The sequence below is a fragment of the Hemiscyllium ocellatum genome, chromosome 6, assembly GCF_020745735.1.
Source record: "Hemiscyllium ocellatum isolate sHemOce1 chromosome 6, sHemOce1.pat.X.cur, whole genome shotgun sequence".
Classification (NCBI taxonomy): Eukaryota; Metazoa; Chordata; class Chondrichthyes; order Orectolobiformes; family Hemiscylliidae; genus Hemiscyllium; species Hemiscyllium ocellatum.
Window position 1 is genome coordinate 117,195,244 of NC_083406.1, and position 15,810 is coordinate 117,211,053.

Here is a 15,810-nt window from a genome sequence, read left to right on the forward strand (position 1 = left end):
TTCAGTTTGTCAAATTTGTTTATTAAAACAACTGTGTTAAAACGGTGAAACTTGAAATAATGGTGCTTACTTTGCACGCAGCTGAGGAATGTAAAGAAGCGAACATGGATGAAAAGGCACCTGATGGGGAGGAGGTAGAAGATGATGATACTGATCCAATCACAGAGGTTCGGTTTGTGCCACTGGATAAATCAGCACGTGAGTAAAAAGTTCGAGCTAAAGCTCGTTCCTTTTTCCAATTCTGAAGATGAGTCACATCAGACTCGAAACATTAATTCTCTCTTTCTTGCCACGTATGCTACAGGCCTGCTGAGTTTCTGTTTCTTTGAGGTCTTTTACCCCATTCCTTTTGATCTCCATCCTGCATGGAGAAGTCTTTCTGCCACATCCCCTAAACAGGCTTGTCACCAGTTTGAACCAGTCTTACCCACCTCTGCCTTGCTATGTGGTCAAGAGCTTGACTTCACTTTTTTCATCATTTTTCCAATCTTTTAGCTTAGATTTTAGATTAGATTTCCTACAGTGTGGAAACAGGCCCTTTGGCCCAACCAGTCCACACCGATCCTCCAAAGATTAACCCACCCAGACCCATTTCCCCTCTGACTAATGCATCTGACACTATGGGCAGTTTAGCATGGCTAATTCACCTGACTTACACATCTTTGGACTGAGGGAGGAAACCGGACCACCTGGAGGAAACCCGCACAGACACAGAGAGAATATGCAAACTCCACGCAGACAGTCGCCCGAATCAAACCTGGGACCCTGCTGTTGTGCGGCAGCAGTGCTAACCACTGAGCCACCGTGCTGCCCAGTCCATTGTGTCTGCACTTGTTCTTTAACGGCATATTTTCAACTCATCCCTTTACCATGGTGTCTCCTCATATTCCTATACCTCTGCTTCACAACCTAAAATTAAAGTATGTAGTGATATTTGTCCTGATCAGTCTCTGCAGCAAAGCGCTCTATTCTTCAAGCCTCCACATAAAATAAATATCTCCTAATTCTTTGGTTGACTTGTGCTACTGTTTTCAATGGATGTCTGCAAGTCCATAACTCCTGCAATGAAGAAATTTGCCTTTATGTGCTTACTCTATCATTAGCTAATCACAACTTTAAAAATGTCTATTACAAAGAAATTGCATTTATAGAATGTATTTTACATTCCCATATCTTCCCAAATTATTTTTCTAGCTGATTAAGAACTTTTAAGTATAGATACTATCATTAACTAGGCAAAGATCGAACAGCTAGTCTGCCAAACAGAGTTACACAAAGAGAAACAAACTGGACAATGAGATAACTAATACAAAAGTAAAATATTGCAGATGGTAGAAATCCAAAATTTTTTTTAAATGTTGGAAATACTCAAGTCATAGATTCATGCAGAGCAAGAAGCATCTGCAGAGAGATACGGAGTTAACATGTCAGATTAAAACGTTAGCGCTGTTTCCCTCCATTGCTGCCTGATCTGTTGAATTTCTCCAATGTTTTCTTTTGTTTTTATTTTAATGAGCCATTAGCTTGGCATTGTCACACTGGTGTACCTTGGGCTTTGCTGTGTGCGAGTTGACTGCTGTAGTTCCTGAAGTACTTAATTGGATGTAACACGCTTTGAGAAGTGCTGAAAGGTTCCATGTAAATGCAAACCGTTTACTGTTCCTTTGCAGTGGAGCCGATGTTTACTGCAATGTGTGACTGCCAAGCCCTACACCCTGACCCAGATGATACTGACTCTGAGAATGATTTTGAAGAGGATGACGAGGAGGGAGAGGAGTATGATGTGGAGGCACATGGTAAGTAAATACTTCCTTCAAGAAAACCAGCTAGTTTAGTAATCGAACCAGGAGTATAATTTTCTCTGACTTGTCATTTATGAGGATTTAAATAACAAAAATCTGGTAGGATGTAACTTATTGTTTAGCCTTGTCTCAGGTTTGGAGCCAGTGCTGTATTATGGAGGCTTGTTACATTTTGGATTATCATTTGCTGAAACTTTTAAAAGCATTTTTAATTGTCCTTTGGATTTCAAACGTGAGCTGTGTTGCAGTGCATGTGCTGCACTGTGGCAGTAAATTACACAAAGTAGTTGGGGTTATGGGTATTTCTGTCACCCCTTCCACTCTGCCACATTCAACTGTAGCTCAGGAGATAGCCCTCTCACCTATGCTGCCCTTTCTGGAAGTTGGCAATCTGTTAATTGGCTGCCAAGTTTCCTGATTTGCAACCATAACTGTGTATGGATATAAAATGCTACAGAAATGCAGACCTGTCTACAACCAATGTTGTCCATTGTCCACCTTGGTTATAGCAGAGTTTTGCCCAGAGGCTGAATTTTCAGCCAGCAATGGATAGTGAGGCAAGAGCAAAGGCATTGATTTACAAAGACCATTTCCTCATTCACTTTGAGAATGAGTTTCTTTCAGAAGTTCAGTATTTTCCACGGTGCCTTAGTTCACTCTGCCAATGTGGCACATCTGATGAGTTGGTCAGTAAGAGTCTGCTGTCTGGCCTGTATTCAGTGGGTTAGCATCCAGTGGGGAGCAAGTTGGAGAACTGCAGTCAACCAAGTAACTTCCACCAAGCCAATTTTTAAGTGATATCTAGAAACAAAGTTCTAGAAATACACAGCAGGCATCTTTAAGGGACAACTGCAAGCTAATGTTATGGAAAACTGAACAATACATGTCAAAATAAATGTGGGTGGGGGGCGGGGTTGGTAAAAATATAAAGGCAGCAGCTCCAGTTCTAGATAGGGACTTGGAGGGCATGCAGATTGCTTCATGGTTCACTGTTAGATTGTCCCTTAATCCCCAGTACCTTTTGTCCCTCTTGTTTTTGTTTTTCATCACCATTCCTTTTTTGTTGGTCTTGAGTTTGTCTGCAGTTTAGAGCACAATGGATGTTTTGCTAACAAGTTCAATGAAAGCTCAATTGAGGGAGGAATTCCAATCAGGCAAGAGACAACACCAACTGTTGTTTCTGAGTGAGTGGGTTATGTGGTGAACTATTGGCAGCTTTTACTGACTGTCGTGCTGTTGACGAGATTGATTTCTTTTTTTCTTCTTTGTCCCCTTGCAGGGCAGCCTGGCTTTCTGCCTCAACCCATTGCTCTGAGTTCTGATTTTGAATGGTAGCATAGTTTTATAATAATCATCTCAGTTTGCCAACTTATGGTCCACAAAGATACAAATATTACACAAAGAAAACTGACCAGTTGTTGTTAAAGTGACTTGGGAGTGGGGTGATGATAGCTGGCACTGTGTTTAACCAAGGGGGCACTGAATACTGTTTTTAAGTTCTTTTGTCCCTCAGGCAGCATCCATCCAAACCAAAAGCCCAAAGCTAGCTGGGTAGTCCAGACTGAGTACCACCACATTGCAACAGTACTTCACTGTTGAGCAGCCAGGGATTTAAGGATGGGGCAGGGAGAGAACAATTGCTCATAACGGTGGAACATGGATGAGAGCACCTTGAATAATGATTGGATAATTGTGTTTTTAAAGAATATTTGGGTGTTTTTACTTCATTCAATTCTTTTTAAAAAGCCTGCCTTTGTCAAAAAACAAGATTGCAGGACTTGTCAGTCTGCAAGAGTGTGGTTTCCTCTTTTGAAGCAAGAATACTTTTAACAGCAATGTTTGGTACTCATCGATTTTCTTACTAACTGCTGCTCATTAGCAAATTAATTTCCCAAATAACTCCAAGCTGTTAAAAATGTCAGTGAATGCAGACAGTTGTGTATCATTGAAAATATTTAACATATGAAATCAGAATTCAGGATTAGAACTTCTGAGGAAAGAAACTTCTTATCTTAAAGTCAGGAAACTTTGGTGCTTTTTATCCCAGAGAGCTATGAAAGCTGAGTCGCAGAAAGCACCAAGGCTGAGTCAGACAGATGTTTGGACTATTGGTGATTTGGGGGTATGAAGAGCAGGCAGGGAAGTGGAGCTGGGTCCATGGTCAGATCAGCTAGAATCCTTCTGAATGGCAGAGCCCTGACAGCTTCGATCTTGACTGAGATGAGGAATTTCTTCTTTGAAGGTTGAGTGTCTTTGGAACTCCTTGCTACAGAGAACTGAGGCAGAGTCTTTGTATATATTTAATAAATAGATTCATGATCAATAGGGGAATCAAGGATTAGGGAAAATGCAGGAAAGTGGACATAAGAAATATCGGATCAACCATGATCCTATTGAAAGGTGGAGCCAGTCAAATGATCTGCTATTCCTATTTCTTATGGTGGCCAAGGGCAACAGGTACATGGGAAGACCAGCATCTGTAGGTTCTCCACCACACTATTCACTACCCTGACTTGGAAATACATCACCGTTGCATCAACTTCCGAATTGGGCTTGGAACTTGGTCAGAAAATACATAAGTGGATGAATGAGAATGGCGTAAGTGCAGGACAGTGACAACATCTCCTGGCAGGAGTAGCAGCATTGGAGAAGAACAAAAGTTTTGTCTTTAGTTTTAAATCTGCAGCCATGGAATGTAACATGATGATGTCTATGAAGCTTTCTCCATCAGGTTTAAGGGCAACCTCATGAGGGCAGTGCTGAATTGGAAGGTTGGAACTGGGATAAGGTGGGTGGAGAGGAAATGAGGAAACTGGTGAAATCCACATTGATGCCCTGTGGTTGGAGGGTCCCAAGGCGTCAGGTGGGAAGAGAGTGGCGATGGAGGAGGCCCCGGAACTGCATGTCCTTGGCAGAGTGGGAGGGGGTGCTAAAGCGTTCGGCCATGGGGTTGATTGGTGCGTGTGTCCTGCAGATGTTCTTTGAGGTGCCCCATGAGTAGGCGTCCTGTCTCCCCAATGTAGAGGCAACCACTTCAGGAGCAATGGATGCAGTAAATGAAGTGTAGAAATGCAGAGGACACCCTCATGCATGTGGAAAGCTCCTTTGGGGCCTTGGACAGAGGTGAGGGGGGAGAGAATGTGTGGGTGCAGGTTTTGCATTTCCTGCCGTAGCTGGGGAAAGTGCCAGGTGGGGAAGGTGACTTGGGGGGTGTCGACCATTTCCACCACAGAACACACCAGATGGCCGCCTCCTTCTTTAAAGACCACAATTTCCCCTCCCTCGTGTTTGATGATGCCTTCCAGCACATCTCATCCACTTCCCGCACCTCTGCCCTCGAATCCCATGCCTCAGCAAGGACAGAACCCCCCAGTCCTCACCTCCCACCCCAATAGCATCTATATATATTGCCTCATCCTCCGCTATTTCCACCACCTACAAATGGACCCCACCACCAGAGATCTATTTCCCTCCCCACCACTATCCATTTCTGTAAAGACTATTCCCTCCATGACTCCCTTGTCAGGTCCATGCCCCCACCACCATTACCAACAACAACTCACCCTCCCCTCTCAGCACCTTCCCCTGCCACCGGAGGAATTGCAGACTTGCGTTCATACCTTCCCCTCGCCTCTGTCCAAGGCCCCAAAGGAGCCTTCCACATCCATCAAAGTTTTACCTGCACTTCCACACTTGTCATTTACTGTATCCATTGCTCCCGATGCGGTCTCCTCTACATTGGAGACAGGATATTTACTTGCAGAGCGGTTCAGAGAATGTCTTTGGGACATCTGCACCAACCAATCCCACCATCCTGTGGCCAAACACTTCACTCCCTTAACCACCTGATGCCTGGGGGAAGAACGCCTCATCTTCTGCCTTGGGACCCTCCAACCACACACCATCAATGTGGATTTCACTAGTTTCCTCATTTCCCCTCCCCCATCTTATCCAAGTTCTACCCTTCCAACTCAGCACCGCCCTCATGACCTATCCATCTTCCTTCCCACCTATCCCATCCACCCTCCTCTCTAACCTATCCCGATTTGCCCTGTCTCATCTACCTATCGCGCTCTGAGCTACCCTCCACCCCTTTCCACCCAACCCCAAGCCCCACTCCCTCCCGTTTTATCTCACCATCCCCTTGGCGCTTAGCCCCATGCCTTTGCTGAGAATGTAGTTTTCTGCTCCTTGGATCCTGCCTGACCTGCTGTGTTTTTCCAGCACCACTCTCTCGACTCTAATCTCCAGCATCTGCACCTCGCTGTAGAGCTGAGTCAGTTTTTTTAACATTGAGAGAATAGAGATCAGTAGATCAGGTATGATCTTATTGAATATCTCAAGGTCTAACTGGTGTATTTTGCTCTTAATTTTCATTTTTGATTTCAACCACAGGATGGCAGTGTTTGATCAGAAATGGTTATTCTCTGGTAGTTTCTTGCCAGTAGAAGTTTCTAACCTTTGTGCAATTCGGGACAATTAGTGTCAACCCCAGTGACTTATATGGCTTGTTCATACTGCTTCCATAGTAGTGTTTAAAACAGTCACCCTATCTCCTGTTCTCTCAAATCTAAGATATTCGCAAAAGAACCAGATGGGCAATGAGAATTTCCTTTCCTCAAATTGTTGTGATTAGGAATTCAGTGGCAGAGAGGATAACGAAATATTCAGAACTAACTTTCAATTTGGAATTGAGCATGTACTTGAGAAGATTTTCTGAGCTACAGCGTGAGGCTTATTGGATAGCTGTCTGATAAAACCATTAGAGGCTCAGTGGACTGAACATTGTAATCTTTGGTGATAAGCTAAATACAGAATCTTTAGACTGGTTTTGAGTAAAGAAAGAAACCTTAAGTTTGCAGACAGAATTAACAGATCAGAGAAATATCTCTATCATGATTTGAAGACGTAATTCTGTGCAGTCGCTTTGCTGTTGAAACAGTCTCCAGCTCTGCCTCTCACTCTCCAGTCTGTTATCTGGAATTAGCTACATGGGGCAGGTGATTGTGGTGTAGTGTAAATGTGTCTGGTCTATTAACCCAGAGACTCAGGTTGAGGCTGTAGGAACATCAAATCTCACCAATGGAATTTAAATTGAATCAATAAAATCTAAATTGTAAAGGTTCGTCTTTGTAATAATGATCTTGCAAACGATCATTAATTTTTTTGGGTCACTTAGGTCCTGTAGGACAAGAAATCTGCCATCCTTGTCTGGTCTGATCTACATGTGATTCCAAATCTATAGCAATGTGGTTGTTTGGTATGCTTGCCTTTATTGATCAGTGCATAGAGTACAGGACTTGGGTGGTCATGTTGTAGCATTACAGGATATTGATTTGGCCACTTTTGGAACACTGCGTGCAATTCTTATCTCCCAGCTGTAGGAAGGATGTTGTGAAACTTGAGAGTGCAGAAAAGGTTTACAAGGATGTATCCAGGGTTGGAGGGTTTGAGCAATAGGGAGAGGCTGAGGCTGAATAGGCTGGGGCTTTTTTCCCTGGAGTGTCAGAGGCTGATGGGTGATCTTATAGAGGTTTATAAAATCGAGGGGCAAGGATAGGGTAAATATGCAAGGTCTTTTCCGTGTGTGTGTGTGTGTGTGGGGGGGGGGAGAAGACGAAGACGACGAAGAAGACGACGAAGAAGACGACGAAGAAGACGACGAAGAAGACGACGAAGAAGACGACGAAGAAGACGACGAAGAAGACGACGACGAAGAAGACGACGAAGAAGACGACGAAGAAGACGACGAAGAAGACGACGAAGAAGACGACGAAGAAGACGAAGACGACGACGAAGACGACGACGAAGAAGACGACGACGAAGACGACGAAGAAGACGACGACGAAGACGACGAAGAAGACGACGACGAAGACGAAGAAGACGAAGAAACCAGAGAGCATAGGCTTAAGCTCAGAGAGGAAAGATTTAAAAGGGAATTGAGGGGCAACATTTTCCTGCAGAGGGTGGTATGTGTATGGAATGTGCTACCAGAGGAATTGGTGGAGGCTAGTACAATTACAACATTTAAAAGGCACTGGATGGGTGTATGAATAGGAAGGGTTTAGAGGATATGGGCCAAATGCTGGCAAATGAGACTAGATTAATTTAGGCATAGATGCTTAGGATTGAAGAGTCTGTTTCTGTGCTATACATCTTTATGACTCCAAGACTTAACAGCCTTCTGAAATAGCACAGAGGGCTAATCATTTCAAAGGCAACTAGGGGTGGGTAATGAATGCTTGCCTTTCCCGAAATGCTTACATCCAATATAAGAATGCAGAAAAGTAAAGGTTCCCATGGACTGACACTGCGCTGCATGTTGGGCAGTTTCCACATTGATTTAGCATTGACAGCTTCCTGCAAGGATGTTACATGTAATTGCACATCATTCTAAAAACCAATTTATTTTTAGAGTCAGAGTCATGCAGTATGGCAACAGTCCCTTTGGTCCAACTTGTCTGCTTCAAACAGATACTCCAATCTGATCTAGTCCAATTTGCCAGCATTTGGCCCATATCCCTTCCTATTCATATACCTGTCCAGATGCCTTTTAAATGTTGAAATTGTACCCACCTCCATGGCTTTCTCTGGCAGCTCATAGCAGATATGCACCACCCTCTGCATAAGAGGGTCGCCCTCAGATCCTTTTTAAATCTTTCACCTCTCACCTTAAACCTGTGCCCAATAGTTTTGGTCTCCCTCACCCTTGTTAAAAGGTATTGTCTATTGACACTATCCCTGCCGCTCATGATTTTATAAACCACTATAAGGTCACTCCTCAGCCTCCCAATGCTCCAGGGAAATAAGTCCCAGCCTATTCAGCCCCTCCCTATAACTCAAGCCTTCCAGTCCCTGCAGCATCCATGTAAATCTTTTCTGCACCCTCTCAAATTTATCAATATCCTTACAATGGCTGGATGATTAGAATTGTACTTAGTATTCTAAAAGTGGCTTCACCGATGTCCTGTACAGCCACCAATGATGTCCCTACTCCTCGACTCAGTGTTCTGACCAATAACAGCAAGTGTGCCTAACACCACCTTCATCACCCCGTTTCCCTATGACTCCACTTTCAAGTGCCTGCACCCTTGGGTCTCTTTGCTCAGTAATCCTGCTCAGCACCCCTCCCCAGGACCCTCCCATTGATGGTGTAAGTCCTGCTCTGTTTGCCTGACCAAAATGTGACACCTTGCATTTATCTAAATTAACCACAAAAAATAATGGAGCATGCTGACTATTTGGGCTTTTGCTCCATTCAGCATGTGCTACGCTGCTTTTACTGAAGCTTGTCGCCCTTTTGAAAGCAAATCATCCAATTTTGCCTTCATTTCCAACAGAGCGAGGACAAGGAGATGTTCCCACCTTCTACACATATGAAGAAGGCTTCTCCCATTTGAACCCTGAAGGACAGGCAACTCTGCAAAGACTTGAAGGCATGTTAGCTCAGTCAGTCAGTCAGCAGGCCTTTCATATGGCTGGGGTGCGGACCGAATCTTCAGTTGACAATGAAGGTGAAGTATCTCAGCCTTTTTAAGCTTAATTCTCTATTTTTTAAAAAGTGATTGAAAACTCAGTGTCTGGTAGCATCACATCCGATATGACACTTCAGAATGAAGCTTAGGGTATGTATGGGATGGGCACATCAACTTAACGTGGGCAGGCAATGGCAAAGCTTGAAAATGCAATCAGTGAGGAGACAAGGAGGACGTTGGAGAATTGCTGAAATGGGTGGATGTGAAATTAATGCAGAAAAAAAAAATAAAATGATACATCTTGGAAGAAAGAATGAGATGGGGTGAGACAAATAAATGGTATCATGTTAATGTGGCTGCAGAAATAGAGCAACACGAGGTGAGGGTTTCTATGTCCATGTATGTTTTGATGGTAACTGGACGATTAATATTATTCTTCAGCATCCCATCCTGTTCCCTAGCCAACATCGCTCTCTCAGCCTTGCTGCAGTGCTCCAACAAAGCTTCCCGCAAGCTGGAAGGACAGCACTTAATTTTCCACTAGGGAACTCTGGACTCTATCAAGTGCACCAACTTTAGGGTTTGAGCTTCTCCTATGTCCTTCCCCCAACCCCCACACTCCAGGCATTATTATCATATAGTCTGCTATTACACAATCCATTGTTAGTCACTAACACTATTAATAGCTATTCACCCTCCTAGCCGGATCATTATCTGTTTGGGCTTTATCCCCACCTATCATTTACTCCTTTACCACAACCAGCATTCCCCTGCCCCGCCCAGTCCAGCACAAGCTGTCAACAGTTCTGAGGAAGAGTTTCTGGACCTGAAATGTTAACTCCAGTGTCTTTCCATAGATGCTACCAGACCTGCTGAGCTTTTCCAGTAATTTCTATTATTGTTAATATCATTATGGCTGCATCTCCAAGTTCAGATCATTAATATAAATTGAAAAGAATCGTGGCAGTCGTGCAACACTGTTTATACCCAGTCAGTCTGGAAAAATAACCATTAAGCAGAACATTCTGCTTTCTATTTCTCAGCTAAATTCATTTATCCTTGCTGTCCGTGTCTTTTTAACTACGTGGGTTTTAATTTTAGTAATATGTCTATTACATGGAGCTTTATCAGTTGATATTGAAACATATATACAACAGGCACTGCACTACCTTTATGGATTGTTATCTTTCAGAACATCCTGTGAGTTCTAGTTTTTTAAAATAGTAATTTGATTTGTTACCCCCCACTTAAATCCTGCTCTATCCAGTTATCTCTGCATATTTTTCCCTTTTTGAATATAATCTAATTTCCAAGTGAGTAGTTCAGGGTTGTAAATGGCATGGGAGAAATGGAATAAGATGGAGGTGGTAGAATGGGTGACATGGGGATAACGTGAGGATTGATAGGAATGGGATGAGTATAGCATTAGTGACATGGCATGGGGTGGAGATTTAAAGAAGCATCAAAGAAAGAATGATCCTGATTTCACTGCGCATGTTTTGCAGTCTCTGCTCGTATATTGTACATAAAAATGCACAGATATAGATTATGTGGGGGAGTTATCTGTGACACACTATTTCTTTTGGAATGTATTTTATCACATGCCAAGTGTATTGTAACCCTATACCAAACCCCTAATTGTCTGTGTGACTGCTGCATCTCACTGCTAACCACGTAACCTGTTTTTACTGCCTTCATACCTGTGAAATCTACTGGTTGACTCTGTTACTTCATCAAAGAACACAGTTCTTTTGCTACTCTAAGTTGGCGCAATATGCTAGTGTCCCCATGATTATTGCGAATCTTTTTTCAGCCAAGTTCTTTGCCCCAGTTTTCTCCTCTTCAGTTCCCTACTGCGCACACTGTATTTGGTATGATTTTGTGCTATATTTTGAACTTGCTTTCATAAGCCTCGTTTTTGTGTTTCATTGAGATCTCTCAATCTTTAGTCATCGAAGCAGCTGCAGCGTTGATTGTCCTTTTCTCCTTGTGTTAAAGCAAGAATATCCCACTGTTGGTGTGATGAGGCTTTGTTTTAGTTCATTCCTTGTTAGATCCATTGTGAAGCTATTGAGCTGGGTGTAATAACGGTGAGGTAATTTTGATTATGGATGTTGCTGACCTTTGCTGTCTGTCTGCCAGCTTCGTACCAGTTACAAGTATGATGAGCCAAGGTTAAACTGCAACACAAACTGTGCTTTCTCCCTACTGTTCTTTATTTCTGTAAATGGAAACCTTTTTCTTATTCACCCTGAAGTAACCAAATGCCTTTGGAATAGTCACCATGCTGATTTAAAGTGAGGTCTGTTCAGTATGTTTTGAACATGGGAGCCACAGGGAACTGGAAGTACAAAGTATCAACCACCAGGAGAGTGTCAGATCAAGCAATGGCCTAAATAATGCTTATTAGGAATTGGAGTGCGATATTCAGTCCCTCGAGCCTGATCACCACTATTCAGTTAGATCACTTCCAACTTCATACTGCCTAAATTTTAAAAAAACTCATCAATTTCAGTCACGAAAAATCTACAGCATCACAGTTTTCTGGGAGAGAGAATTCCAGATTTATTCTACAATTATGTCAGCAAGGGATTCCTGGTGTCAGTTGTAAAGACAACAAACAGGTCAGCCATGATTTTAATGATTGGTAGATCAAGGTCAAAGGACTAAATGGAAAATCCTGTTTCTAAGATCATCTTGCTGTCATTTAAGGATTATGGCAGTGGAAGAGTTAATTTAGTACCTTTGTGGAGTTTTACTCTGAATGCAGCCTAGACTTGTTGACTTTATGGACTGGATGATGAATCTCAATTGTTAATTCACAAATATTCGTAACACAGAAGGAGGCTATTTGGCCCATCACATCTGTGCCAGTCAACAAAGATCTGACTACACTAATCTCATTTTAGCGCTTGGCCTATAGCCCTTAAGGCTGTGTAACTGGAAGTGAGTATCTAACGACTGTTTAAATAGTGCAAGAGGTTCTGACTGAATTGGCCTATCCTCTCAGAATTTCTTCCCAACTCTTCTTTTAGTCTTTTGCTACACTCCATTTCTGGGGAACATTTATGTAACCACTGTTCATTAAACATTCCTCATGATGAGTTGACATGGGGGAGAGAACAGGAATCATATTTGACGAAGTTATTAAAATATCAATGATGGTATCTATTCGCTAAGCTCTTGTGGGAAGATTTATAGTGATTGGTTGAAAAACTAGTGGCGATGTGAGGAAAACCCGTTTAATCCTAAAGGTGGTGGGCATATAGAATTTGCTGCCCGATTTCGTAGTTGAGATAGAAACCTTAAACTCTTTAAAAAGAAGTCTGGATCTGCACCTGAAGTGCTGTAGGCTGCAAGGCGACAGATCAGGTACTGGATTGGATGGCTAGTTTATTCAGCGAGCAGAGACACTGTTTCTGTGTTGTAATGTTTCTATGGTTTTATGGAAGTTTTTGTGCTCTTGAAAAGCAATAGCTATTTTAAGATTTCACTAATGTGTGGGGCTAAGCTTAAGAATGTTATTTGTGGATTTAAGTAGTTTGTGTTTATGTAGCACTTATTACAACCTTTAAACATCACAAAGCACTTAACAACCAGTGAATGTTTTGAAGCCTAGTCATTAGTAAACTATAGATTGTACACACTATCACTAACACCACCAAATTCCACCTCTAACATTGCCTGACATAACGTAGGAATTAGGAGCGGGTGCAGGCAATTCAGCCCTTCCTGCCTGCACCCCATTGCCTTTTATCCTGCTTTTCATCAGAAACCTTTGTTTCTTTTTTGAATCTATTGATTTGATTCTGCCTCCATTGCAGTCTGGGGCAGAGAGTTCCACAGATCTACAACCCTCTGAGAGAAGTAGTTCCTCCTCATCTCAATTTTGAGCCTACCTCCTCAATCTCTATGACTCTATATCTATGATCTCTTGTCCAAGACTCTCCCACAAGAGAGAACGACCGTTCACCGTCCACCTTATCAAGCCCCTTTAGCATTTTCTATACCTCAATCCGATCCACCCTAATTCTTCTGAATTCCAGCGAATGGAAGCCCAAGCTCTTCAACTGCTCTTCCTATGACAGCCCTTTCATCCCTGAGGTCAACCTTGTGAACCTACTCTGAATTGCCTCCAGTGCTACCACATCCTCAAGTAAGGAAACCAGGACTGGACAGAACTGTAGGTGTGGTCTCACCAGCGCCTTATATAATTGTAACAACATTACATTTATAATCCAGTCCTTTTGCAATAAATGCCAGGATTCCATTAGCTTCACCCTTGTCATTCAACTTCTCTTTCGTTCCTGTGTTACCTCTATACTTGGTTGTTCAAAGTTACTACTGAGAGGTTTCCCACAGTCCATCTAGATGAATTGAAGGTCATAAAATATTCTGCTTAACTCACACAGAGTTCCCATATAATCCCTGTACTGGCTGACTTGATATCGACTCTCTTCCAGTAACGTCTATTTTAAATGTTTCAAATCTGTTTTATCGATGTCACTGACTAGGCCATTATATATTGTTGTCTTTAACCCCTCCTGAGAGGATGGTGGTGAACTTAGTCCTAGCGTCGCTGCAATCTTTGTCCACAATAAAATATTCTGATCAATTATCTAAATAAATTTCAATTTTTTCTGTTGCCTCTGTTTGTAATCTCCTCCAATTCCACAGCCCTCTGAGGTAGCTGTGCTTCTTTAATGTAGGGTTGCTAAGCTCTCCCGATTTTAATTGCTACACCATACTTTCAGTTGTTAGGGCGCGAGCTCTGGAATGATGTGACAATCAGTGTGTGCACAATGTTGCTGTGCAAGCAGAACCGTGTTGTTTGAAGGATAAATACAGGCCATTAAATCAGAACCAAGTCTCTAGACAAATAGGGCCTTGATCTGATGTGCAAAAATAGCACTTGGAGCAGTGCTGGATTGCTACCGTAGCTGATGTGAAATCAGTGCAGCCCTGTGAAATTTTGGATCTAATTGTAATATCTCTTTGCAGATGGGATGGAGGTGGACGTTGCTCCAGTGGAAGCCGGACAGTTTGATGATGCTGACGTTGAGCACTGGTAAATGCTGATTGAACGGTCTAATCAAGCACAGCATTCTTTGGGTTGTATAATAAAACCTCTTGTGGGAATTTAAGGAAAGGCTCTTGAACAAGAATGTTCATTGATTAGCTCAAATTTGTAGATCAGTTGGAACATCTTTTCAAAACAAAAATATGCAGCTGGTCCACAAATTTGGACCTTGCTCTATGCTCACGGTGATGGGAGCATCGTGACTAAATGCTTTCTACTACCTCCCCCAGCAACCACATAATCATCTGGAAGAGACTAAAAAGGGAGAAAGACTTTGAAAATCTCCTGTCTGATGTCCTCAAATAAGCAAAACCAATCCCAAAAGTCATGCACGCTTAGTGTTCTCTGTAAGAATACTTGCTTTCAACTTCAGGCTGTGCTGGCAGACTGGAGGGTGGCAAATGTTTAGTAAAGAGGGGAGGGAGAAAATTGGGAATTACAGACCAGTTAGCATAGCATCAGTAGTGGGTGATGGTGTCTGTTATAAAGGATGTAATAACAGTGCGTTTAATAAAAGAACAGTATAACAAAGTCAGCAGAGATTTATTAAAAGAGACATGTGATTGTCAAACCTACTTGAGTTTTTTTGAAGATCTAAAGTAGTACAAATAAACGAAGGAGAGTCAGCGGATGTGTTTTTGGAGCTTCAGAAAGCTTTTGATAAAATCCCACATGAGGTCATTGTGCAAAATCAAAGCAAATGGGGTTTGTGGTAATATACTGGCATGGATTGAGACTTGGTTAGCAAGCTAAAACCAAGTACAAATAAATTGGCTGATTTCAGGGTGGAAGGCTGAGAGTCACCAGGATGGGTACCCTAGAAGTCAGTGCTTTGGCCCCAACAATTCAAAATATATATAAAAGATTTTTGAGGAAATAGAGTGTAATATTCTCTAGTTTGTGATGACACAAAATATAAAGAGGCTTCAAGGCAATTTAAACCAGTTGAGTCAGTGGGCAAATATGAAGTTATCAGCGACAGAGTACTTTTTTTAAATGGTGATGAATTAGGAAACATTGATGTACAAAGGGAACCTGGTGTCCTTGTACACTCCTTGTGTAAAGCAAGCATGCAAGTGCAGAATGCAAGATAGGGCACATTGTATGTTGGTTTTAATTGCAACAGGGTTTGAGTATAGGTGCAAGAAAATCTTACTAGAGCTGTACGGTGCCTTGGTGAGACCACACGTGGAGTATTGTGTGCAGTTTGGGTCCCCTTGCCTAAGGAAATATATACTTGCCATGGAGAGCGTTCAGAGGAGGTTTAGATTCCTGGGGTGGCAGGGAGATTAGGTTGACTAGCTATGCATTCACTGAGGATCAGTGAGAGAGGATCTCATTTAAAAGTATAACATTTAACAGGACTGGACAGATTGGATGCAGGAATGATGTATCCCCCTTGCCGGGGGTCAACCAGAACAGGGGGCCACAGTCTGAGAGTTTAGTAAACCTG

At 42.5% G+C, this 15,810-nt stretch overlaps 1 protein-coding gene across 3 annotated transcripts in view; it reads left to right on the forward strand.

Moving 5' to 3' along the window:
- clns1a (chloride channel, nucleotide-sensitive, 1A) overlaps positions 1 to 15,810 on the forward strand; it is a 37,519-nt gene that overhangs the window by 15,357 nt on the left and 6,352 nt on the right. Inside the window, exons 3-6 of one of the 3 annotated variants that reach the window (XM_060826886.1) lie at positions 82 to 198; positions 1,671 to 1,796; positions 9,143 to 9,316; positions 14,279 to 14,345. In XM_060826886.1, coding sequence (XP_060682869.1) covers positions 82 to 198; positions 1,671 to 1,796; positions 9,143 to 9,316; positions 14,279 to 14,345 — 484 coding nt within the window. Of the gene's footprint in view, positions 1 to 81; positions 199 to 1,670; positions 1,797 to 9,142; positions 9,317 to 14,278; positions 14,350 to 15,810 lie in introns of those variants that run through there. The other 2 variants (XM_060826885.1, XM_060826887.1) reach the window with 2 other exon arrangements.